General features: G+C 40.6%; 1 protein-coding gene across 2 annotated transcripts in view; it reads right to left on the bottom strand.

Moving 5' to 3' along the window:
• LOC139611725 (matrix metalloproteinase-17-like) overlaps nt 1-23,523 on the bottom strand; it is a 64,337-nt gene extending 40,814 nt beyond the window's left edge. The window contains exons 1-4 of one of the 2 annotated variants that reach the window (XM_071466600.1): nt 23,385-23,523; nt 22,988-23,239; nt 2,195-2,327; nt 1,944-2,076 (exon numbers count right to left, since the gene is read on the bottom strand). In XM_071466600.1, coding sequence (XP_071322701.1) covers nt 1,944-2,076; nt 2,195-2,327; nt 22,988-23,122 — 401 coding nt within the window. In that variant the 5' untranslated portion in view covers nt 23,123-23,239; nt 23,385-23,523. Of the gene's footprint in view, nt 1-1,943; nt 2,077-2,194; nt 2,328-22,987 lie in introns of both variants that reach the window. The other variant, XM_071466601.1, reaches the window with a different exon arrangement.
• Between the last annotated feature and the right edge of the window lie 4,180 nt (nt 23,524-27,703).

The following is a 27,703-nucleotide window of genomic DNA, read 5'->3' on the forward strand; positions in this document are numbered from 1 at the left end:
AACATTGCAAACATTTCTAACTTTCTGTTTTCACCTGTCATTGTGGGGCATTGAATTAAAAAGTAAATTTAAATGATTTTAGCTTGAAGCTACAACATAACACAATGTGAAGAAGTGAAGGGGTCTGAATACTTTCTGAATGAACTGTATGTATGTGTGTGTGGGTGTGTGCGTGCGTGTGTGTGTCTTAGCTTGCCTTATTTCTCAATCCATGCGTGTATTTGTATTCTGTACATGCACACAAACAGGCACACACACCAGCTTATGGCAACTCAATGTTGATTCAGGACTAATAGTATGTGTGTCTATGTGGGTGAATCAGCACAGATTGACCATATTATTTTACCGTGGGAAATGAACCCTCAAACGATGCCTTTGCTCTTCACGAATTGCACATATGGCTTTCTGAACCATTAAAGGAATAGTCTACCATAAATCTAGCTTTTATCAAATACTCACCAGATTTGAAACATGGTTCTAACTAGAATTACCTCCTCACGTTTGTATGCCCCCGCCAACCAGCCAGGTTGCAGGAAATATGGAAACAATTTCCCTTCCTGAGTTACAGCATTGAATAATGGGCAGAAGTGTTTTTGCAGAACATTGTGTTGTCACAGTGAAGTTGACCTTTGACTGTTTGGATATAGAATGTCACTTCATCATTTTATATCACATTTGTATTAAACTGTGTCATAATTAGCGTATTTGTTCATGACCTATGGCCAAAAATATGTTTTGTGAGGTCATAGTGATCTTGACCTTTGACCTTTGACACCCACAATCTAATCAGTTCATCCTTGAGTCCAAATGAATGTTTCAGCCAAATTTGAAGAAATTCCCTCAAGGTGTTACTGAGGTATCGTGTTCACAAAAATGGGACGGTTGGAAAACCTGAAAAAAATGACCAACATTTGAAAACTACCTGTGGCCCTGGCTGGTCCTGGCAAAGAGGCACACAAAGTCTGCATCACATTTCTTATGGAGCTTTTGTCAGCATTGAGTCACAGCAGTTACAACTGATTCAAACAGTGAGCAAGAGTCATAGCAAGCGTCTAAAGAAACCTCTAAAAGCTCCTTCAGTGTTATCCCCTCCTCGGCTGTTGATCTTCATGCTCAGTATATGTTACAGTGTGTTGCAGGAGTGCTTTGAGGCGTTTGTATGGCTTTTAATCCTTCTTACTTTTTTATTTATTTATTTTTAGCGCTGACTCTGGTAGAAATTAATTAGGAATACTTTGACTATTCATTTATTTGCATTAGAACTGCATGGATTCAAACCACTTAATCTTAACGTTAGTGGATCTATATATAGAAATTCTGTACCTTGTAAAACTGAGGGAATTTTGTAGCAGCTAACTTTTTAGTTTTATATGTTTAATGAGGTATCTATGTCCTGAAGAATCTCTGAACATCCTTTGAGAAGACGGATGTGTTTGTTGTTTATTAATAATCTAATCAGGTTGCCACTTTTACAAAATGCTCTTCCTTTGAGTCAGAATTGATCGGGTGAGCAAAAGATTTCCAGCTGGAAGACGAGTCTACTAATCTAATCTATCAGAGGTTTCACAGAAAACGGTGGGATTTCTGACTTCTGGCTGACTGCACCGCACTGATGTGACATACTCGAGTGAATCTGAATTTGCAGACCTGCCTCAGGCTCAGATGATGTAATCTCATTTGAAACACAAATCATACTGAGCAAACTTCTTCAGACAGTCAATACTTATCTAACTTATGTAACTATCAACCCAAACTTTGTGCCTAATACTAACCTAATCCACTTTGTGATAGCACCATTAGTTTTAAGAGTGAATCTAGGACAACGACTGAGCATCTCTACCTTTCAAACATTTAAACATTTAAACCTCTGTCATCTGTAAATGACAGAATCACAGTGGATTGACCATAGTGTCTACTTGAGCTTGTATCTCATTGTTCCCTACCTCCAGGATAGATGCCTCTTATTCCATTTGTTCTGAGTGAGGCTTCGTTTCCTGCGGCCGGTTGTTACCTCAGCCTCAGACACATCTGGCAGAGAACATCTGGGTGTTTTCATCAGACCCAGTGTGGCTTGGTCTAGAGAGGAGAGAAGAAGAGTGGCTGATTGTGTCAGAAAGGTGCTGATTCATCTCTAAGGAAATCAAACCAAAGTACCCCCCGCCCACCCCCCAAACAAACAAACACAGCCATGTACCCAAGACTCCGGTCTCCTTCAGCCCTCCAAACTTCTGCATGGCTTTGATGGCCTTGGTCAGGGCCTCCTTGGTCTGAAGCTGACCGGTCACTGGGTCTGGGGGCGGGAGGTAGCCAAACCTGCTCAGCCAGTCCTGGAGAGGAAACAGTAGACACAGGGTTCAAGAGTCATCGCAGGCATTTCAGTGACTCCAAGCATCCCAAAGCTGCTGAGGTGGTCTGACACCTGCTCATGTTTACCGTCTGTGGATTCAGTGTGTGTGTGTGTGTGTGAGAATATATGTGTTTTCAAGCTCTATGTTAATGATCATACCTAAGGCATTATTTCACAGTTTGTCATGTGTGTGAGTTTATGTATTCACAAACGATTAAAGAGACTAAGACAGAGAGAGAGTAGATCTCAGCCAACACAATCATTCACATGCACATTTGTGCAGTGAGGAAGAAAAGCGCTGTTAAAGATGTTTGGAAACCACTGCCTTAAACCACTAGGCCATGGGGACGCCCCTCCCCTCGTTTATTTTTATGCCTCACGCTCTTGCGCTTTTCATCTTCCTCCTTTGCAGTTATGCCAGAGCTGCACGTGGTGAGGAACACATAAGTGTCTATCTGCGAGGCACGGAGGGTTCATCAGAAGCCCAGACGATCGTGTGAAAGACATAGACATGCATTTAACTTTTTTTTTTTTTTTTTTTTTCCATAACCAGATCTGGATTTAAATTGTTCACAAATGTCATATGAATATAATGTGTATGTGATGGGTTCAAAGAATGATATGGATAGATGGGAGATGCAGTTCAGCAAAAATAGAAGCCATGTGTCTATAAAGGCTAGTACTGCAGCTCCATTTCCACTTGAGACCAGTGAAGTAGCTGCCAATCAAAGCAGCCCAGCTGAATGTATTGATTGGTTTTGGAGAGTATACGATCTCACTGATGGAAGCGTCTGAGCTGCAACCTCAGCAGTGCTTTTCCTCTTTCTTTCTGACCTTTTTTTTTCTCCCCTGAGGTCTTTTTTTGTCTTGTGTCTCTCTTGCTCTCTTCCCTTCATCTGCCTCAGCTGCACTAAATCCTCCTCCTCCCTCATGATCTGACCGCCAATAAGAGATGTCAAATTTTAAACAGGCTTTTGATCAGCTCTCATCAGAGGTGAGTGACACTGATCGATAGCAAGGCATCCCTCCTGTGTTGACAAGGCTGGGAATGACTTAGCTTGGGTGATGTTCTCTGCTGGCTGATATTAGCCCCCTCATCCTTGGCTTTGTCATCCCTGCACCTGGCTTGGGAAGAGTGTACGGGAGAATTGAATTGACCCGCAGCAAGATCGCAGAGGATGAGAAACAACAATTTCTTGAAAGAGTTTCAAACTGTAATGCCAGGGGTAAGTGGGAGAGGTCAAAGAATATAAAAGATAGCAGGGAAGTCAAATTGACTCGATGAATCAACACGAATGATGGTACTGTTTCCAATGAAGTCAATAAAATAATCCAATAATCCAGTCAAATAAAAAAAAAAAAAAATGCAGTAAAGGGTCATTTCAATTTAAGGTCTTACTTCTGTTCACTGTTATCAGTAGTGATGAGCAGACAGACTAATATAAAAGTGAGTGGTGGTGTTTTTTTTTAATCCAATGTGTCTGCTGTAAACACCTATCACAGTTTACAGTCTGGTGGTCTGACCCAAATCTATACTGCACATCCATTCTCAGCAGGGTTTGAGCATGCAATGTGTTCAGACTGGAAAAGTGATTAAATCAAAGAAGCTACGCTGCGAACCAGAGTATGCAGTTAATTCCTCAGTGTGTGGTCAGTGGGCACTATTGGATACAGACTGCCTTCACTAATTTAACAAAGTGTGTGTTTTTTAGTCTGGGCATTTTAGTCTCATCTTATCAACTTTTTTAAAGCCAGCTTTAGTCAAGGAAAACTGTTGGCAGATTGCTGCTGGTGGGTGAAGAACAGCACAGGAACCAGAACTGCTGCACTGAAAAATAAAACATAATCTATAGCATTTTGTGCCCTGAAGAAAGACTTTGGTAAAGTTTTTATTATTTAAACTTTAACATTTTAGTCTGGTTTTGTCAATAATATTGCATGTTGATAAAGTCACAGTCAGTGTTTAATGATGTCTCATCATCGTTTCTTCTCAGTGATGGAAAAAAGGTTCTTGGCAAACATATGACACTGTGCATGTATTCATACAGACATAGAGGAGGTTTAAGTTCTTCTCCGTAAGCAGGGGTGGGCCAGTGATGGATTATATCTGTACCATCTACACAACTGCAACTCCTTGTTTTCACACACTGCACATAAACTCACTACGTCAAACTTTTTTTGTGGAGTCAGCAGCTAATTTAAACCCTTATAGCTCATGGGAAAAAAAACAAACAAACAAAAAAAAACAAAAAACAGTAAAACCTGCCCAAGAGTTCAGTAACATGCTGAACACTGCTAAATTCTACACAGGACTGTCCCTGTGTGTAAGTGAGAGTGGGTGTATGTTTAAAAGGCTGCTTACGAGTTGTCAGAGTTAAAAAAAAAAAACAAAAACAAACAAAAAATCAGAGATTACTGAATAAGGAGAGCAATACACTCAAGTGCACTTGAGACTTGAGATTTCGACAGATTGAAGTTGACACAGATAACGATGCTTTACCTCAGGGGATTTCACCTTTGAAATAGAGGTAAGAGAATTAACAGAAATAAATGTGTGCAGTGTGGAAAAAAAAGGAGGGGGAAAAACACAGTCTGGTCTGCACATAAAAATTCATCCACTCCAAACCTCTGATTAGTAGTAAGAGGGCAGACATGTAAATATGTGATAGACTGGCAGCTTGTCCAGGGTTTACCCGCCTCTCATCCAGCTGGAATGGGCTCCAGCCAATTTCCCGATGGTTCAAGTGGTCTCAGACATTTGAACCCATACAAACTGTGAATGCTCAAAGATGACACTCACCACCCGTGTATCACCGTGTTGCATCCCAAACGAGAAGCCCTTTTCAAGCCTTTGACGCCTCTGTGTTAACTTGTCTTGATTGCTGTGTTGTGTGCTGCACTTTTCTTGTGCAGACTTGGAAAACAGGACTAAAGAACATCTTGAGTGGCACAGAGTGAAGTTCAACTGCTGCTTCAAGGGAAAAAAGTGCAACTAAAGTTCTTTATTATTTTTCTGTTTTTATAGTAATTTATTCAAGAATAAGTGTGTGAAGTGAAATGTGAAAAAAAGACAGAGGGGAGTAGAAAAACAAAGGTTTCTTGTTGAAATAAACCAAACTTTAAGGTCATTTGAAGAAAACTACAAAAACAGATGAAATTCTCTTAATTTTATCTCTTCTTTGGTCTTAGTCACAGATTTTAAGTCTAGCTCAAATGTGGTTATTATGTGTTATTGCCCTTGAAAGGCAGTCAAGTCTGGAGGATGAAGGCTTTAAAATAACTCAAATATTTTCACAAATGAAAGTATATGTAGGAAAAATGTCTTTAATTCAATCAATCTGTTCTTCAAATCTGTGTATATCTAGCAACAATAGGTTTCAGTTAATCACATTCTGCAAGGGGGGGGTCTGATCACCAAAGCTCAGACAATAGATTTTTTTAAAAGTGCAGTAATTTGGAAACAGAAACCCTCATTAAATGAACTAACACTGAAAAACACTATGGCTGAACCTAAGAACAATTATTTGCAAATAGCACCTACTTCTCATGAAACCAATAATTATCTGACTTTTTTCACAGAATAATTTGTTTAACTAATGCACCAGGACTCATTAGTTAAATGAACTTGCGACATGAAAAAGAGATGGCTTGCAATCGAGACAGTGAATACACACACACATCCTCTCTCTTTTTAAAATTTCAAACCATGGTCTTCATTCAATATCAGATTACCTCCCGTTACATTACTCCCATTATAGAGATGCAGAAACAAGCTGCAGTTCAGGTGACAGAGAACTGTGATCACTGATGTGCCTGCATGATGAGTAACACAGGATAGGGATACACCTAAATATATATAGGCAGGTTCCTCCATATAAACTGACAACATTCACCATGTTCTACAAACACAAACCAACAAATCTTGCAGTGAAGTCAGGGCTCTGGCTCAGCTGCAGTCCAGCAGCCCTGAGGCTGCTATTCAGTCACTTCTGCAGGGCAAATGCTTGTTGACGTGGGGGCTTGACCCCACGTCCCAACTACGGCACAGGGGGTCCTTACCACTTAGCTTATTTGCTGCTCAAATGACCAGACCAGTCCTGGTTTATTATTCAGTTTTGCTTGGTGCTTAAGCCAAGTTCAGACAGAACATAAATTCATGGAAGAAATACCATATCCAGGAATCCAAATAAAGCACTCACACCTTTTTAAATTTTTTTTTTAAGTTTTTACAGTTATGTTAGGGAAACTCAAAGCATTTAAAGGAATGTTTATTTTTCTTATTTTTCCATTTACATAATCCTGAGAGCTCCACCTATTATTATTACTATTACAAGCAAAAGGCTTGTAATAACCCTGAGTAAAAAACCCATGAAACATCTCTGTGAAATTCAAGTGTTTTATTCCAGGCCAAAGGTTTGCTGTTGAAGGAAAAGTTCAACATTTTGAGAAAATAGACTTATTCCATTTTTTTTTGTCAAGAGTTTGATGAGCAGCGTTGGAACAATTTTCGCAAGAGAGATTTCTGTACTTGTCAGTTTTAAGTGCTAAACTATGACTAAATAATACTTAACAGTATTTTTTCTAAACATTGCTCATTTAGTCTTAAATATTTTATATTACAGCGAATCACTTTTTGAAGTCAAGTTTTGAGAGCCTTAAGTCTCCTGCAAAGCCCCCATCAGTTTCTTTGTTCCAGATTGCCCAGAGAAAAGTTGAATCAACTTTTGTTGTAGAAACCTGAAGATGTAGATGTACAACTTGGATGCAAACATGTACGACAAAATCCAGTCCAGTGGATAACCATGACCTGAGAATCTTCACAGACTGTTCCTTCATTAATTATTTTACAGTCATGCTGTGCAGAGCCCCTGCAGTGCTCATGTTTCCCTCTTTAAGCTGTGTTATGTGAATTCTGGCAGCTGTGCAGTATTTAACCAATCAGAACAACACTTTTCATCACTGTCAATAAGCTGACATTTATCATTGGCTGTATACTTTGTGGGAGACAGGGCTGCACTCATGCACTTCTCTATGGTACAATTAGACTGCCTCCTAAACCAAACTTGTCTGCTGATGTACCACCTACTGCAGCAGCAGCCAATTTTCCTCAGCATGTAACCCAGACAGATTCAGCTCTGTGTCTCACCGCATCCTCTCTAACAAATCTCTTGACTTCAGTGTGTGCTTTTTCCTTGCCTTTTCCAATTCTTGGACACCTCCAGCCCTTTGAGTTGTTGACATGATGATGTATAACTGTAAGACAATAGTTAGTTGTCAGATTTGACTGTTAATACCGAGGCAGTTATCCTTACTTTGATGTCTGTGGTTGTCTGTAGCAATGATGGAAATCAGTGAGTAGGGGACCATTTCATCAGATTTGCCACATGAGATCATTTTCTGTCCTCTTTATTTAGACATGTTTCACCAAAACAATCACAAATCTGCAATTTGCAAGCAACAATTATTAGAGAAATATTAAGCTGCCACCATTTGTGATCAGTGCTGACTTTTGTGAAATGAGCCCCTGGTCTTTTTGGGTTGGATCGGATTAACAAGAGTGTTACGTGTAATGAAGCACTTTGATCTAAGGGATTCACTTAAGTAGGTTACTTGATTTAGAAAACAGTTTCTCAATTTCATTTCCAAGAAACATGCTGTTTCACAATATCACTGGTTTCAAATTTAAATACCACTGTGACATTTGGCAAGTAAATCTTCAAGTTTCTGTTTACATTTGGGGTCTTGGCAACAAAACATATTGTGTGAGGTCTAAAAACATGTGCATTTTCTTCCCAATAAAACATTCATTCAATTTTCTTTTTGTGCACATCCACGTTTACATGCTGGGATTGTTCTTCTTCACAGCTTTTGTCGTTCTCTTGCTCTTTTGTGGTGTGAATGACCGTATTGTAAGTCGCTTAAGCTAATTCTTATTCATTTCTGTTGGCGAAGTACTGCATTTCCTACTGCATTACTGCCAAATCTAGATCAGGGGAATACCATGAAACCATTGGCTGGTATGTGTTACACCCATGTGCATACTTCTGCGTGACACATGTTTCCACGGCTGTACAAGTGGTCAAAAACTCCACAGGACACATTTCATTAAAATGTGGTTCGAAGTCCATAAAAGTGGGACTGTCACCTCAGAAATTTCTGTTCATAATGCACACACCAACTCTCCAATGATTTATAAAACTTCTTCTACAAGATGCAGCTCATTAACACAAGTACAGTATGCAAACACACACACACACACACACATGCATAGACACATGCAGAGACACACTCATGTACTGATCCAAGAGCTCACAAACCAAGAGCTACAAACAGACATTCATCTTTTATTTATGTTCACATTGGACTATTAATTCACCAAGGACGTAATACACACAGCGCACACACACTCTCTCACTGTCTCATATGTACACACAAAACTGAGGGAGTATGGAGTGGGTATTATAGGGTCCAAGTTATTCCCCATCTGTGCTACAGTATCTAAATGTGAAGGGTAATTCGTCTCTGTGACCTGGTCCCTGTAATCCTGTAATATAGTAGAGTAGAGAAGAAGCTACAAGTTCATAAAAGAATACAGTCAGAAAGAGAATAGGGGCTATAACTAGTCCTCAGAGAGCATCAAGTAGGCCTACATCTTTCCTCGCCTCATTAGAGTTTCTGATATTTATAGTAGAGTCCGGTACTTACAGTATATTCTGGTAAGGCATATTAATAGTATTTATAGAGCTTGTTGGAGATGGGAGGCGTCGCTGACTGACATAGAAAATGACCTAAGCGTACCCTCATTAAACAATCTTTTAAATGACTTTGTTTCTCATTGGCAGCGTTTCACAGTGGACAGAGCAAACTGAGTGAGAGACGCCACCTCGCTGCAACAGAGCTGCTTGTTCAAGCCAAGAGCAGAAATCATTTTCAAGTAGAGAGCCAAACGTTGTGTGCAGGGGACACTGATTAATGGCATCAGTTATCAGTGTAGCATTGATAACAGGATAGTTGTGCTACAGAGACTGTGTGTGTGTGTGTGTGTATGTGTGTGTGTGGGTGTGTTTGGTTTTGTGTGCTTATATGTGTTGTTGGCTGAGATGCACAGTTGTGTTGTTTGCCAACAGAAAAGAGGACAGTGAAGAGGAGATGTAGTAATTTTTCTCCTGTTCAGGCATTTCAGTGCAGACTGAATGCTTGTGTGGTCACAATCGTCTGAATGTGTTAGCAGCATTTTGAAAAAAGATTAGCTCTGTTAATGTCAGCATGATAAAAGTTTGTGACACCTTATCTTCCAACCAACTTCAATGTAAGTTCTCTTCAAGACTCACAGGTCAAATGTCACCGTTGTTTAACTTTGACCTCCAAATAGAAACAACTGCATCTTGGACTTTAGTTATTTTTCTTGTGTTTCATCACCCAGTTTTGTACAATTTTACACGACCAGATAACAAACTTAACCTGTAACATCACACACACACACACACACACACACACACACACACACACACACACACACACACACACACACACACACACACACACACACACAATGAGTTCTGTGACTATGGTGTCACCACAGCAACATTTCTCAAAAGCAGACCGTTAAAAAGAAAAAAAAAAAAGAAAACACGTGACCTCCTGTGTCCCACAATACCTCTCTGTTTATCCCTGACGAACAGCTGCTGAGCCCCTTCATCCTCAGCCTCACTGACAGGAAATGAGTCAGTGGGAGACATTTAACCCTGTGGCCTCAGTGACTCTCAGAAGGTCATGAAGTAGCACAGTCCACTATAGTGTTTACATTGTTCCTTACTACCTCGAGGATGAGGTCAGATCTGTGGCCGACGTCCTGGACTTTCAGAAGAATGTGAAGCAGCAGTGGAGAAAGTTTGAAAAGTGAAAACATGAGTAATGTATCATTAAAAGTTTTGAGATGCCATCATGTAAATCCATTAATTAATGCTAATTAAGCATGGGGCTTTCCCTTGCCTCATGGGTGCTTTTCGCTTTACAGACTTTTGTTTTCACTTGTGGACAAAGGAGGGGGAGCAGGGCAGAGCACAAAATGTTACACTTCATGCACACAATGCAACAGACAAAAGAAACAAACAGGCATGGAGCTACTGAGGTTGCAAGCTTCGAAATCTTCCTGCTTTTCACTTTTAGAAGAGAAAATGCTTCAAGAATTAGAATTCTATTCCTTAACTAATCGTATCTCAGGGGAACTGTCTCAAAATATGTTTCTTAAATACCAAAAGTATTTTCCCCAAATCAGGCGTTGGAGAGGGGAGATCATCTTGTGATCAGGGTTGTTTTATATCTGGGCCAGTATAACGGTGGCCCTGAGAGCTGAGTGCAATGCAACCAAGAAATAGATTAAGCAGAAGCAAAAGGAAATCAACTTCACCACATACACACAGCATTTCATGAACGAAAATGTTGTGCAGTGTAAAAATGCAGCCAAATACAGAAGCATACACAGTTATAGATATACACATACACATACAAATATGATGCAAGTTGCACAGAACACAGAAATGAGCTAGTCATTTAGTTAGTTAGTTTTTAGTTTGAACATTGTGGTTGCATGATTCAGATGCTGTGTACCATTCTCTGAATTGGTTGTGTATATAAACAAAAGACAAACACTAGATTCGAGGAAATATCCGCAATAATGTCCCGATCACACAATGATGCTGCAGGATGTTAAAACTAAAGCTCTTCATCACTTGTTAATTTTCCCACACCACTGATCAATAGTTGGCTTCATGAGCCACAAACCAGTAACCATGGCAACGAATCCCCGCTGTGTCCAGGCATGTTCATCACTATTTCATGTCCTACAGAAACTTCAGTCATTTTCTGCTGTGTTCTGTGCAGCTTGCAGCAGTTCTGCGTTTGGTTGTTTTCTCACTTTGTAATGTCAAATGGTTGACGAGTTTTTTCTTCATTTGCTTGTGTATTTGTAGTGTTTCTGCTTTTGTATATGACTGGAAAAGTAATATATTTATGTATTAGTTTCTCTGAAAAAACGTTCTACAGGTTGCAGAAGAGCCACAAATATTCTGACGCTTGAGGATCTACGAATCGAGGGAGGATTTGTGACATTTGGCTCTATACATAAATTTGATCTGACCTGATTTTACTCGACATTTCCATTTTCACTACTGACCAACAGAATCTTGGTAATGTGGTGCGTGTGGTTCGATCTCTAAATGCAGATAAAGATCAGACAGAAATCAAAAAAGGCCCCACAATGGAAAGAAACAGCTTTGACTAAGCAGAGAGCAAAGATTTTTTTTTTCTTTTCAGTTCTGTTAAAAAAAAATTGTTTGTCATCTAAATGACACGTAAACACATATCACACAGATGTAAATGCCTCACATCAAGCAATCTCCTGCTTCTCATGTTGCGCTGCACCAAGGAGATTTCTCTCAACCAAATTTTATCAGAACATCCATGGCTGCTTCGAGTCGGCGCAGAGATGCTATCATAATTCAAAGCGGTTGTAGCAGCTTCACATGTTATATCACCAGCTCATTCAGAGATGCTTTACTCAAAGTATTACACTGGGATGATGTAGGATCCAAAGAATGAAAGCTTGCTTAAGTATGTTTGACTGAGAAGCTCCTGAAAAGAGTCCAAAGGCATGGTGTCCTGAGAGTAAACATAATTTACTGAAGAAATGAAGGATTTAGTCTCATTTGTGCAAACAGATACGATAAAAGAGGGAGAATATAGGGGAGGAGAAAGAGAGTGAAAAAGGGGGGACAGGCAGCCTGAATGACACCTTTAATCGAACAGAAAATTGAGGCTAGATTGCCATGCAGGCGGTAAAAGAGTGAGAATTAATCCACGGCAAGAAATCATCCGTCTACTCTGATGCAGTTCCTTCACCTTTCCTGTCATTGCCTTAAACTAAACATGACCCCTCACTCTCTCCCCTGGTGTGTATGTCTCCATGCATGCGTGTGTTCAGCTACTCTAAAACGTCAGCAACTTACTTTGAATCATTATCAATATACATAATATAAGTTAATGCAATAAAAAAAAATGGCCTGGGATTACTTTATTAGATAGAACATCCAGTGTTTGAATTAAAATAAGTATCAATTTCAAGTGGTCATTTGTGTTAGAGACCTTTACAACACATAGATGAAAAGCAGTAAACCACAGAATCACTTTATACAGTGTGGAAAAGAAGCTCATGTATCAAGAGGTGCACTCGGGTCAACAAGCAAGACAGTGAAATTGAATCAGAATCACAGTTGTGAGGAAAAGATTATTGACCAGTGTTGTGTATGTTTTCAGTGGCCATGACCAAAACCTCACCTCAGACAGGTCAAACTAACCGACTCCAAATGAATACAAATACAGAGAAAAGTCTGAACACACCTCACAATAGGAATGACCCATTTTCAGCATTAACATGCATTAATCAGAAAAAAAACATGTCTAAATATTAAGTATGAGGAGTTCAGAATCTCACTCTGGAGAAATACACTCCGTACAGGACAAGATAAGACAAAAGATGGGACTTCAGTTTGCATCCAGCTGTTTCCCTGTTTCCCACCATATTTCCTGCCATATTTCCATTGTACTTCCTGTCAGGTTTTCCAATGATTGAGGTTTGACTGGCGCTTTTAAATCACCTCATCTCATTGCGCCCTCTCCTTCTGCAGCTGTTTAGTGGCACCCAACTGGAGAATTAGCACCACCAGCCTTTCACGTCCTTTTATGTCCTTTTAACTCCTAACATTTGCACAGTTGGATACATTTTGATGGAAACTTGTCTGATGATGCCTGATGAGCCTCTCTTTAATGTAATCTAACATCAACATGCTGCTGAAGTAAACCTCTCTATTCTGTTCCTAATGTTACTTTTATGCTTAGAAAGTCTGATTTCAGTTCTCTGCTTCTGAACATTAAACAAGGTAAAATCAGTAGATAAAAATTTGTAGTTTTCAAGACAATCTAGTCTAGTTTTCATTTTCTTTCAAGTGAATACTACACTGTCTGTTCATTAGTTGGTAACCAACTTTATCAACTAGATAGTTTTGGCCAGTGTTGTGCATGAACGTGCTAAATGGGTGCCATTCATTCAACACACTCGTGCATGAACGTGAATAAAGGTGGGGGTGATGCACCAAAAAGCTGTTTGCCAACCGCAAAAAAATATCAGAAGAAGACGAACTGTGTTTTACGGCAGCACCAGGTGTCCTGTGCTGGTGATTCAATCAATGCAGCTACTGGTCCTTCTGAAGGCAGTTTGTATAAACATCTGAAGGACTTTTATGAACAAATCAGTCCAGCTTCCGACTGAAAAAAATCTCACATTTTTTTGTAAATTGTGCCCTCTGGGTCTGAAAAAACAAGTCCAAACATCAGCAACTGTGCATCCAACCAGTCTTTTGAAATATCTGCAAGTCACAAGAAATCATTAAGGAAAGATCATTAAGAATATGTAGAGTGGATGTAGTTTAAATTGTTCTCCTCACTTTCTTTTACCAGAGGCATAATTTTTGCAAGAGGACTTGTTCATCTGCAATCAGCAACGATCGATGTCAGTGAAATCCAACTGAGTACAAATGTGGGTCCACTTTAAAACATCCAATTCTTTTCTGGGTGTTCTCAAGTGCAAATCACAAAAACCTTAAAAACAATGAGCCTTATGTCACTGAATGGACCTACATCCACACCACAGCTTATACACTCTATTATCTGGCCCAGTTGGTATATTTAGCACCATTTGTGCATATATTATATAACATTTCCAGTGGATCCACAATTGATGCTTCATGGTGTTGCCTCTGCCTAACAGATATGCCCAACAAGTAGGCGTCAGAAAGAACACAGTACATATAAGCTCTTAATATCCCTTTGAGTTGACACCAAAGAAGAAATAATCAACAGAAGGAATTAACTATTTTCAAGCTTCCTTTTGACCAAAATCATTTGCGTTCTCTTCATGTAAGCAAAGGTAGCCCCAGCCTCATCTCAAACCACTTCACTAAAGAGGACCTTCAGTGAGACATGCCTGTTCCCAAACTGAAAATGAAACGCCGGATTTGGTTTTGTTTCACTGATGTATTTTGCGAGGGGACAATTTATTGTCACTTAGAATGAGCTATAATTTAACTGTTTTTCTCAGATTGTATGCAGTGAACAGGAAAGACAGACGAAGGAGAAAAGCATGGCATACAATAAAAGTCATCAGTTAGATTCCAGCCGAGTATTTTACAAGCAGATGGCACACACGCCACCCTGCTGAAACACTCAATCACTTCGCCTCAGGAAGTATTTTTGCTCTGCTGCAGATACAATGTGCATATAATGGGACACAAGTCTGACTTGATGAATTCAGATGGATGTGCTTCTTCTGAAGCCCAGTTTCTATTCAGGTCGAGGTGTGAATGTCATTTCCTAGACACTAGGGAGCAAAATCTGTCCTAATTTGCATGTTTGTGTGTCTGAGAGCGTGACAACGAGGATTAAAATGTGACTGTAAGTGAATCATTTAATCCCTGTTTTAGGAACAGCTGGTTGTAGAGAGAGCTGAGACTGAACTCCTGTCTGTACCTGGAGGCAGCGAGGAAGGAAGGTGGAGAGACAGAGGTGTTAAGGGAAGGAGGTAGAGAAACAGAGAGGAGAATACAAAGTGCAAAGGGAATAGAGAGAATTAGAAACACTGCGAGATGAAAGAAGAGAGAAAGGAGAAAATCAGTTAGTGCTCAGAGGAAAATGTCATGCAGAAAGAAACAGACAGAGTGGAGACGGAGAAAGAAGAGAAGAAAGGTAGAGAGAAATCAGGTTGAAGCTGGACTTTGCGGAACATATTTTCATGCATTGCAATAAGCAAGGGCCTCATTAATCAAGCTTGGTAAGTGCATTTTATGTGTTTTTGAGAAACCACGCTAACCACTTTGCTGAGCCTGCTAATCACTGGTTCATCAGAAGGTTTTGTTTGCTGGTATCAACTCACCTCCATCTCTGTGTCGCCAACAAGATGGTGTCCCCGTGTTTATTCAAGTCTTACATTCCGACAACTAACATTTGAGTTAGAAATAAGATTAACGGCAGGTTTGAATTATTACTGTGCAAAGGTTACACAGTTCACCATCATTGCATCATGGCCAGAAATTGGGGATATGTACACTCAGCGCACAAGTGCACAAAAGGCACACACACACTTAACAACCCTATGTGCTCTGCATGTGAATAAACATCATTTTCTTCCCACTTTCAAAAATCCATCCACTATGGACAAAAAGCGAGTCCGCTTTCAAACCTTTTGTATGTTATGTCAGTTTCTGGGACTGAATGTGAAAAGAGGACTGAAGACATGTCAGCAAGAGATTAAAGATAAACAAACTGATGGAGCCAATTAGAACAACCCCCTGAAACTGGGGCTTAATTTAACAGGCATACATTTCAGTGGCTCCGCTGAGGGAAAAAGCCCCCAAACCTTCTTTGAAGTTCCTCTCTCAGTGGGCGGTAATGTGGCATGGCACCCAGCCAAAGCCCACAGACACAAGGAGTGAATAAAGCTCGCCCAGTGTCTCTTGATAGTGAGGATAAAGGGGGTGGCTGTAAAGTTATACACAAACATATACAAGTGAAAGCTCTCAGCTATCACAAAGTCAATCTTTATTTGTTTGTTTACAATCTGTGCGTATGTGTGTTCTGAGTCAACAGTCTGGATCCAAGGACAATGTTCTCAAATATTCTCAAATTTTTTATGTGAACAAATGTGTCTATCTTAATTATGGATTATATATATATATATATATATATATATATATATATGTGTGTGTGTGTGTGTGTGTGTGTGTGTGTGTTTCTTCTTTTTTTGGCAGTCTTGCGTAAGTAAGTTGTAAATGCATGGAATTATAACGCTGAGTTTTTTTTTTTACCCTTTTTTTTCTGCATCATCTTTGAGAGATGACAAAGGTCATTAATAATAACATAATAAATGTTTCTCTGTCAAAGACTGGGTTAATCAATATCACATATAAATGGTTTTTAATTGTTGATTGTAACCTTTTAAGAAATGGAAAATGTCAATGAAGTACACCTTATAGAAACCAGGGACAGTATACATCATAAAAAGGTATAAAGTCATTCTATTGATGTGTTTGTTGCCTGCAGCACAGACTTAAAAACACATTTTATGAAGGTGTTAGAGATGGAATCTAGCTTTGTGGCTTCCTTTCAGAGTTCAGAGCTGTAGATGGGGACATATACTGCACATGAATATGTATTTATGGACTGTCCTTGTATGAAGTTCACATGAAAGCCATGAAATAGCTGCCATGTGCTACTATAGTGATCCTTCCAAAGAAGACAATGTCTCTCCAGTGTTAGCTGAGGAATGTGGGCAACTGGCATGTCTACAGTATGTATGCACATGCAGAAATACACACACATGCATGTTCGATTCTATTTTTAAACTAAAACCTAACAGGGCACAGCCCTATTCTTAACATTAACCCAACTGCAAGATTAAGCCTGGTCTAGGTTGCAGTTCGCATAGTACATATAAACTACAATCATGAGTTCCACTTGAAATTCTGTGGACTTACTGGCTCATTATATTCACTTGATAAAAAGTTGAGTATCAACACTAGACTAAAAAAAAGTGGGCCTAATTGCCAGTGATAGTTGGATGGAGTCGCTTATCTCTGCCACCCACTCAATCTCTCTTGGTCTTCCTCCCCCTCCTGTCTAATTCTCTTCATTTCACTTGGACCTTCAGAGAAATGGGATCATGAACACACAACCGTCTTGAAGTTGACTCCAAAGATGATAAGCAATCATCCTCATCCATTCCCTTTTTTTCTTTTTTCATCATTCGCTCCGCTGTGACTTGTTAAGAAATGACAAATGCTAATGAGAGACAAACGATGAGATCACCAGTGTGGCAGTGACAGACACACACACACGCACACACACACACAAACACACACACACACACACACAAACATTTGTATTTCATAGTGACACACAAACAAGAAGAAACTGGCTTGCGCACACACGCACAGACACACTCACAAACCACATTTATTATAATTCTGCCAATTTCTGCAAGCAATTTCAGAGTAGCTTTGTTGTTGCTTTCGGGTTTTCTTGATCGTGCTATTAAAGCCGTCTATTGGCAGTTCAGTTGGCAGAGCTCTAGATTATTTTAGGCCTCAGCATGCGAGCCAGCACAACACCAGAAACCACTGTAATTACAAGATCCAGTCGGTCCTTTGAATAGCAATGGCAACTAAAACCTTGATCTGGTCGAAGACAACGAGGAGGGGCAGCGCTCCTCGGGTTAAAATAGAACTGTCCACATGGAGTTGATTTGAGGTTTTCTATATGGGGAGGCCTAGGGTGGGCCTGCACAAGTAATGAAGTCGGGCAAGCCAACGGAAAAAAAGACTATGGCATGCGGCTGGCTCTATTGTGGAAGACAGCACTCACTAGCCCACGATATTAAATCCATGACTAATGTAAAATCAAACAAAAATAGACAGTGTAGAAGCACTCCGTTGTCATTTTAGATATACACACTTCTTCTCTTGAAATAAAAAAAAACCAAACTGATAATTATGCAGAGGTCTGAAGACACAGGAGTACTGTTCAACAAATCAGTTCAATCACTTTACTATTACATGAAGTAACACAGCGCAGAAGGAATGAATTTGCATATTACTCGGAAAAGCGCATGCAATACATGAACAAATTTCCCCCGAGCACCAGTTTAGCCAGATTCAGATTCACCACATTGATCAAAGAGAAGACCAGAAACAGACACGGCTCTAAATCCACGACATGCTACTTAAAATGGTTTATTAACCGCAAAGCTTTCCTGTCTGCGATATCAACTTTAAGTCATGTGTTCATCCAAATTTACATGGTCTTGTCACTGACTGAAAAGTGTTGCAGCTGCCACACATCAGTCCCACGCCACCATGCTACAGTGACGCCGAATAAAGTGTCAGGGCCCTTAGGATCCTTGTTCAGTTGGCCTGTGAGGATATTATAAACTCTGACAATCCACTCAGAAGCTTGCAAGTCCCAGAGGAACTTTTACACTCCACAAAGCTGTGATGACAGATTTGATAGGTGCGGATTGAAGGGCTGGTTGGTTTCCACAGTATCTCCTTCTTCCTGAGAAGCTGAGAACGTGCTATATATTATGCGCTGAACCGTCTCTTGTGCTGTCTGTCAATCATTACACAGTGATATATTATATCCTACTGTGTAGTCATCTCCTGCTTGATGTCTATGAAAAAAGTGCCCTTGGCCTGGATAAAAGCCCCATGATACAGTGCCACAGACAGAAAGGTCACACCGCTTAATGGAAGTGGGACAGCAGTGCTAAATGTATCCGAATAGTCCAGCGTGACAGTGCAATGAGGAGAAATATGAGTTGGCTTGTATTCTTCTGCAGCTGCTGAGGACAATTAAGTAAAAATATCTTACAGGTATGACATCTATGAGAGAAATCTCTCCCTGAATCATTTTACTGATGCATTTGAGAAGAACTGCTCTAAAATATCCTCTTCCTTTTCATTCAGTATGCAGTTCTTTTCTCGACCCTCTGCGGCTGATTACTTATTTCAGAGCAACAATCCCTCCACCATACTTTCCCTTGACTTTCTCTGCATCCACTTTTCAGCTTGAGCCCCCTCTAACCTTAAGCCTCTGGGTGCAATCAGAAGAGCCATAATGTACTGGTAGAAGAAAGCCTCCTATCTGGGCTGGAAGAGGAAAATTGAAGAAGGCTGAGGGGACAGAATATGATACTGGTAAAATGTGCACTCATGAGAGGCAAGAGAGAGCTAATGAGGGGTGGTGGTAGTGGAGCCGGGCAGGCTAGTTGCATGAGAACTCAGTATTATGAGGTCTAGCAAAGGAGGGGGAGTGGTGAAAGTAGGTGGAGGAGGGTGGCGTCCTCCAGTCATTTTTTTTCTCTTCTATTCAGTGCGTACAAGACCAGATGGTTTTCTCATTGAACAAATTATAAAGCAAAATGAGACTGGCAGGGTGTGGTTGTCTCATCACGCAGTTTTATTTCTTACAACACACAAAACATGACAGAAATTTCATTGTCCCCATTAACAAGGATTATATACGACACAGACACTCTTCAAGGTCACTTTCCACAAGATTAAATGGTAATTAAAGGACTTTTATCAGCAGCCGATCACCTCACTATCTTACAACAGCTGCTAAAGCAAGTACAGTACTGCTCCGGAAGATAAATAGTCCCTTTAGGAGCTCAGTCGTTCTGTAGTAACACAGAAAAATGCCATCAGGAGTAAAATGATACATTGAGCAGATCACACTGTAGCTGTTACGTAGCAGCTCCCTCAGATGCTTAGGCTGCAAATTGGTGGGCTAGATAGCAGCAAGGCTGAAAACTGGATGCTTCGTAGCTCTGGTTAAGTTTGTGCTTCAGTTAATTACAGTCACAGTGTACAGTCGAGACATACATCCAGAGCTCAAGCTCGAGTAAGAGCCAAGTGAGGCAGCACAGCGGCTCTGAAGTGTAATGGGACTGCAGCACAGCAGGGCTGGAGATCAGGACACGGTTCTGTGGGTACATGGCTGTTTTTCTGGATCAAGTCCCAAATGTATAGCAGCTATGAACACAACTGGGCTGAGGTGGGAGAACCTCATCAAATCCTCAACAGCCAATTATCCACCTGCTCCAACAGCTGAGAGCAATTTCATCAAAGCAGGAGAAGTCATATTTAAAAGTCAATCAGCCAGTCACAGGGGACGAGGATGCTGCGCTGACTGACTGACTGACTGACTGTCTGTCTGTCTGTCCAGGTCCCACTGATGGCCCCTCCCAAACAAAGCCAACAACCCAAGACAAATCCCTGTCTGCCTTTGTTGAGACTGTTTATTATAATCTGGTGTATGATCCCATTCGCTCCAAGGATGCGAACAAGTCACTGTGCAAGTTTTTGATCAAAACACACTCACACACTATAATCTATGACTATTGAGTCTCCGGTAGAAACATCTAATTATAACTGAAAGGATTATTATCACCGACAGTACTTTGATAATCAAAATATAATTTGAGTCATTTTTCAAGCAAAAATAACAAACACATGCTGGATCCAGCTCTGCTTATTTTCTGTTTTGTATCACTGTTAACTCAATATTTTGGGTTTGAACTGTTGGACGGAACAAGACGACTGAAGACTTCACCTTTGGTTCTGTTTGATGAGCAATTTTTTTTCATGATTTTCTGACATTTTTCAGCCAAAACAACCAATTGATTTTTGTAGAAAATAATTAGCAGTTTAATCACAGATTGAAGTAATCATTTGTTGCAGCCCTGCTTCTAAACATCATATTACATCCTTTTCAACTGTTTGTAGGTCTGGGCATCAAGGATGGCATCAAAGTGTAGTGGAAAAGTGAAAGTTATTCAGACTAAACCCAGAAAGCATTTCAACCATAAACCAAGAAAAGAAATCTGCTACATTTAAACCTGCATTAAGCAATAATTGGATATTAACACAGGATCAAATGATTTCCAGTAATAAGGTTTGTTTGTGCTGCCAATCTCACTGAGAATAAGGATTCAGCTCTCTACAGCTTTAAGCCGCTTTCAGCCCATTGTTTTGGTTTTGGTTTGTAGGTTCATGAAAAAAAAAATTGTGGGCAGCTGCTCCCAGCACAGGAGCTCATACAAAGCAGTTGTACACCATGAAGTGGTGAAGAGCTGAAGTAAACACACAGCTGATGAGGCGAGTTGAACATCTAGCAAGCAATAAACCCAGAGACTTTTCTCAAGAGCTGGTGAACCAAACCAGAAATAAAACAGCAATGAATTTAGCACTTGAGATTGGATAGGTGGGGAGGAAACAGAATCCCAGTGATGCCCACATCGCCTGCTTCTGCTGCATGTGTAAGACGCCGAGTGTTTGCTCACACACTCAAACAGAGCTTGATAAGGGATGATATAGTATCAAGGCAGCTTTAAGGATTGCTTCACCAAACACCAGATGAGCCGCATCCATCCACCCAACATGCTGAATCTCCAGTGTAAAAGCAAGATTAAGGCAACCAATTTAATGAGAGAACGTAACAACCACATTTGGCAGTGATGTCTGTGGATCTACAACTGTGGATCTGTGTTTGAAAGATGGCAATTGTGTATTTGACCAAAAATACAACAATCCTTCTTTTGAGACAAGTAGGCTGCCGCACACTCCACCAGCTCTCTCAGAGATGTGTGCTTTCACCTCGTCGGCTTCTCCCAACCACTACCTGATGACATTTGTAGATTACTCTGTGCTCCTCTCTGAGCACTCAAAAGTGCATCGACACAATGCCACGGGACTGTCCTCAATAAACTGAGGGACAATTCATGTCTGCAGCTAAGTGTATCTCAGACCAGGGAGATGAGTTGTTGTCTCTAGACAGCACACATCCACAGGGAGACAATTGAGGTGGTCCAGCCACAGAAATGCCTCAGCAATGAAAAAAGAAGAAGATGGAGAACAAAATAAACAAGATTAGAGAGAGAGAGAGAGAGAGAGTGAGAGAGAGAGAGAGAGAGAGAGAGAGAGAGAGAGGCAAGGATACAGAAGTTGCATGAGCAGCAGCTTAACATGATGAGTGACTCAGTAGTAAATGTGGATGAAAACTGCAAGCAAATTAGGAATTTATGTTGATACCAGAGCCATTAATGCAAACAATTCATTAGGCTGTTGTCTCTAGAGTTACTAATTAGCAGATACAGCATTTCATCTGCAGGTCCTCTGCTCATTAAACTCTGAATATACTAAAGCTGAAGCTTCCACTGACTCTAACCTATTGATGAATATATAATAGCTTCACTTTGCTCAGATGCAGTTCATTAGAAGGTTGGGGGTGATTTTAGTTTGTTTAAAAGTACCAGAGAGCATCCACACACAATACAAATTAGGTGAATATTCATATAACTCATTGACTTGCTCCATGTATTATCATTTACTAGTAAGTCAAACTACTAAGAAAAACTAAATTAACTGCTCAAACCCAACGTGTCATTCTAACTGCCCAAAATGACCTCTTTAATTGGTTCATGAGCATCTGCTGCTACACCACGTCTCATTCCAAGCAACCCACTCATTGTTTAAACTTGGCATGTTGGAGCTGCCTTTCACAGCCATGCCTGAGAAAAGGAAATAGCCAATAAGGTGTTACGGCTTGGTTTGTCACTGTGCTGGAAGTGAGCCTCGTTTGCCATTCATCAGTGCAGCATATATTGTATGTCAGCATGCCGTGGAGGAGGTCGATATTCCGCCAAGGCAAATACATTTACATTTATTTATTGCAAGCCATTACAGGGACCTTGATTCGTGCTTTGGAGAACAGGCTCCTATTTTATTTTCCATCACATACAGCCTGCAACCAGCCGAGCTCACCCGTGCACTGGCCTGCTGCGAGGTGTTAAAATTCAAGTCAAGCGCGGAGAGGACAGCGTTTGCCTCCGACATCCAAAAGTAGGGTAAACTGCGCTTTCTGGTGGAGGGGCATAGTTGAGAGACACAACACCGCGTCCAGTTGCAGCTGATGTCAGGTGGAAAAACTTCCCACCCACCATGTTCAGAAGTGATATTAAGTAGTAAAACTTACCACCCCCATGTCCAGCTGCTCGGTAGTCAGAGAAGGAGCCGCTCCGGTCACTGGTAAAAACCACAATATCGGCACCAACAGCAGCATCTCCCGAGAAATATTCCTCATCCACTTGTGAAGGACCAGAGAAACCATGATGCCCTACGACAGGCTGATCCTGCAGGGCTCAGACACCGACCCCAGCAGCCGCATCCACGGGATCAATCCCACGCCGACGCTCCTGTTAAATTGTGCCCGAGTAAGTCTACCTCACTGTTGAGCGCAAACACATAAAACACATTAAAACCGGTGGGCGGAAAAGACGGATTCACAAGTTTGTTTTCCACAAAACGGCGCTCGCAACTATCGCCTAAGTGGCCGTAAATGAGAATAAACAATATGTGTATTCTTGTCCTACATCAAGTCCATCAGAGGTGATATCCCTGCAGCACGCAAGCAGCGAGAGCTCCTCTCCTGTTCCAGCAGTGGGAAATGAAAGCAGCTGCGTGTGGTTTTGTCCCGAGCAGCAAGCAGCAGCAGAGACCGCGCGTTGACGCACACACACTCAGTGGATGAGTACTTGGCCCGAAGGATTCAGGAAAAGGAGGGGGGTGGTGTGTGTGTGTGTGTGTGGGGGGGGGGGGGGGGGGGGGGGGGGGGGGGGTCCAGCGCCTTTTTCAGCCCACTTGGGCACTTTTGAATTGATGACGCGCTCCGTGCGTAATTTTGAGAGTCTCAGGGCTTAGGACCGGAGACATAACGTTCAGTCTGCCAGCGCTGCTCTGGTATGTTCATATGAGAAAGCGTTAAGTGGGTATGACGTTCCTTGGAGTGAATCCAGCTTTGGATTATTAGGCTGAATTTTATTTGAACTTTAACATGTAGCCTAAGAAAAAAAAAAAAAAAAAAAGAGGAAATTCATCTGGATGAATGAATCTTTTAACAAGACGAAGGGGATCTTTTTTTATGACTTGCTGCAGGTTAGTTTTTTGCTTCTGTTCAGTATTGAACAAAATCTAACAGTTAACTTGAACATGACCCTGATGCTGATCATCATCATCATCATCATCATTATAAGTTCCACTTGGTTCTGGTGCCAGTGGGGTCCAAACATGTCAGTTATTCATTGGCTGATTACAGACTTAAGGGCCCTGGGGCAAATATGAGATGTGGGCCCTGGTTGGGTCTTGGTTGGCTGGCCCACCACTTGGTTGGTCTAAACTAATATTCTGACATCGGTGATGCCCTGACCTTTCCTCCAGCTCACCCATGAGGTTTTGAGTAAGATATCTGGATGGATTGCAATAAAAATCTGTAAACCCCTCAGGATGAAGTGAAATGAAACATGAACTTTGGTGATCTCCTGACTTATCATGTATGATCAGGTCACAATTTCAATGTATCCAATACTTTGGTTTGTGACTAAATGCCAGCAAAACCCTTCCTAGCCCTTCATGCTAATTAGCACGTTAACATGCTAAACTAAGATGGTGAACATAGCAAACATAATACATGCTTAACATTAGCATGTTAGCTTTGCCAGTGTGAGAACCGGGTGTCTTTGGTTCAAGAGGTCCACTAATCACATTGTTGGCGTTTCAGTCCCCAGCTTCTCCTGTCCACATTGCAAAGTGTCCTTGGACAAGACACTGAACCCCAAATTGCTCCCGATAGTCAGGCCAACACTGCTGCTATCAGTGTGTGTGTGTGAATGAGACACAAATATTAAATTTGTTTGGATACATAAATGCAGCTAATTACCATTTTTTAGTATGCTCACGTAAAAGTTTAAGCACCCTTGTGCAGAGTGCAGCCTCACAGTGCCACTGGCATGGCAGTAGACTTTTAATCTTGTTTCTACAAGGCAGTGCCTCAAGATTATGTAATAATGTGGGATCCACGTGAAAGGGCATTGCCATCACAATTTTAAAATGAATTAAATAACCACTAACCATACACACAATAAACTTGAGGCTCCCTATGTGTCCTGAGTCTGGGGACAATCGCCTGCTTTGACAGGTTGGCGTGCTTAGATTTCACAGTGGTTTTCATATTCTCAGTGTTCCTTGTTATTCACTGTAAATTGCCCACAAAGCAGGAAAATGCAGATGAGACACAGCTGTAATATCAAAGAGGACATTCAATCTAAGACCACAATGATGTAAAATCTTCACATGGCCAGTGGTAAATTAATTTAAAGTGAATGGCCCTTATTCAGAGACATATTGAACTGTTCAGGCGTAGTTTTTACACTGCAGATCATCAACACCACAAATATATATACCATAAATCATTAATTATTAAATATCCCTATGTGTAATTTTAAAACAGAGCATTCTTACTACATGTGAGGATGTTGGTTTTTCAAAATTGTCTGATATTTTGCCCTGGTCCAAGCCGAGAGAGGCAAGACAGGCGTTTCAGGAGCCATGGCTAGAAAGGATGGAAAAAAGGCAACATGAAGAGGTGAAGAAGGAGGGAGAAAGCTATTTTTCAGTCTTGAAACTCTGAATGCAGCCTCTAGTGAAGTGACTGTCTTGGTTGCTCTTTCACTGCATCACCAGTGAGAAATCTCAAACTAAATCACAACAAAAGGTCATTCAGTTATTCTCCCCCAGACCTTAGTTAATCACTATCATACATACTTTATCATCTTCTTGCGCTTTAAGAACATGTTAAGATGTCAATCAAAACCATTTTAAGGAAATCAGGGACAAATATTGTTACTACTACTAATGATGCTGTACTAATAATATAGAATTTCAATTAAAATATGGGCAGTGAGAATTCAAAGAGTTAAATTACACCCAATTAAATGTACAAATCAACAGAAGCTAGGTCACTGAAGAAGAAAAACTGCATATGTCTCTGAAATGCAAAGATGTTTTATTTTGTACCCCTCATTACATTTCTATTTTCACCATATTTGAGGAAACATCAGAGGAAAACACAAAACAATTTGCTGAGCTGCAGAGATAATTATGACATGAAACAGTGGTATCATCCAGCTTCTTGTGACAAAAGACTAATGTACTTATTTGTGTGTGTGTGTGTACGTGTGTGTACGTGTGTGTCTGTGTGTGTATGTGTGTGTGTTTGTGTTGCATAATATTAAAATCTACCTGGCAATGACGGAGCATACTGTGATGACTAACAATCACTAAGAGCAATGTGTAGCATATTGAGCATGTGACTGATCGCTTGATGTGCCAATAAAAGAAAGACTTGACCGTGCTCTCCTTCTTGTTAATAAAAGCAGACACACATGTGCACGTACACGCACTTCCCACTTCTTATTCTGTTCCATTACAGCAGTCATTCATCACTGGTCCAGAGGAGAAAGACATGAAAAATATGTTCTTTGCTCAGCAGCATGAAGTTCTGCTGAAGGCTTAAAACTTCTCAACTTTACTGCTTCCAGTCCCAGTGGGACCTGTCGTAGCCACAATATTATGATAATTGTAGCATCTGAATATTATGTCCCACAGTGTAATCTTCTGGCAAAAAAAAAAAAAGAAAAAAAAAAAGCTTCAGTCATTCAGTTTTGTATTAACAGAAGGTTAAAACATCCATTTGCTCATCTCTGTCTGCTGTGCACATTTTACCTGAAGTGTTTCCACATCATCAGACTGTTTCCCAGAGAAATTTAGCTCATTTTCTTTGGTCAGATCGTATAATTATAGGAAAACTCATTGCCGAGTGTGGACGTGGACTGAATTGAGTTTGGTGGCTGCTGTTGTAACACATGCTGTGTAATATCTGTTGTGGCATGTGGCTGTATGAAGCCAGGTTGGCTGAAGACCTCTTGCACTGCTGAGGATAAATCAATCTAAATGAATCTTGTCAAATCTCTTTCTGTTCCATCAAAGTGAGTGACGTGAATGTTTTTTGTGTTGCTTAGTGGGAAGTTGTTTGAACATGGAGACAGTGTTTGATAGTTGCTAATAACATATTAAATGCATTCTTGTGTCAAAACAACACAAATTAATCTCCTTCCCTTTCATTCTTTGTCTTTTATGTTATTGTGTGTGTGTGCGTTTGTATTTGTCCTGAATAAGGAAGAAGTCCCTGAATATGAATGCAGCCTCAGAGTAGGGATGATTGAACACCTTTGTCATAGTGAAGTTAAATAGGCACATAGATAAAGCTCTATATAGTATGTGCTCTGCACTTTGAGGAGCAAGATTAATGTGGAAAGTTACTTCAATCAAAGGACATTCCCATCAACTCCGTACGAATATACAGCAAAGACACTTGCTGTGGTGCTGCAACTTTTGCACAGCCTTGTGATAAAACATTTATGCAAGAAATACAGTATGCAAAACCAGTCTACAGCGTATAATTCACTGTAATGCATTATCATAAATAAGAGTCAACTTGGCAAGGCATCTCTCTGCATAACTATAACCCACCTAATCATGTTGGAAATCATGTTTGTCCAATCTGATCATTTGGCAGAGTGACTTGATAATTGGCATCTGTCTGCATTACTTTCCCATTTCCAAATGCTTTGATCGATAATGAAAAGAGGGTGTGTGTGAAAGAGGGTGTGTGTGTGTGTGTGTGTGTGTGTGTGTTGGAGGAGGGGTGAAAGACTCCTAAACTATTTAAAATCACAGATCTGAAACCAATTTATACTCTGAATTCTTAAATCCATCTAAATATTTATCGTTTGTTCTCCTGAGCAGCATTTCCTCTTCTATTCATGTCCAGTCTGGTGAAGCAGTGATGAGCAAC

This window comes from Trachinotus anak, unplaced genomic scaffold, assembly GCF_046630095.1.
Source record: "Trachinotus anak isolate AG129_WGS33_773 ecotype Australia unplaced genomic scaffold, CSIRO_AGI_Tana_v1 ptg000028l, whole genome shotgun sequence".
NCBI classification, from domain to species: domain Eukaryota; kingdom Metazoa; phylum Chordata; class Actinopteri; order Carangiformes; family Carangidae; genus Trachinotus; species Trachinotus anak.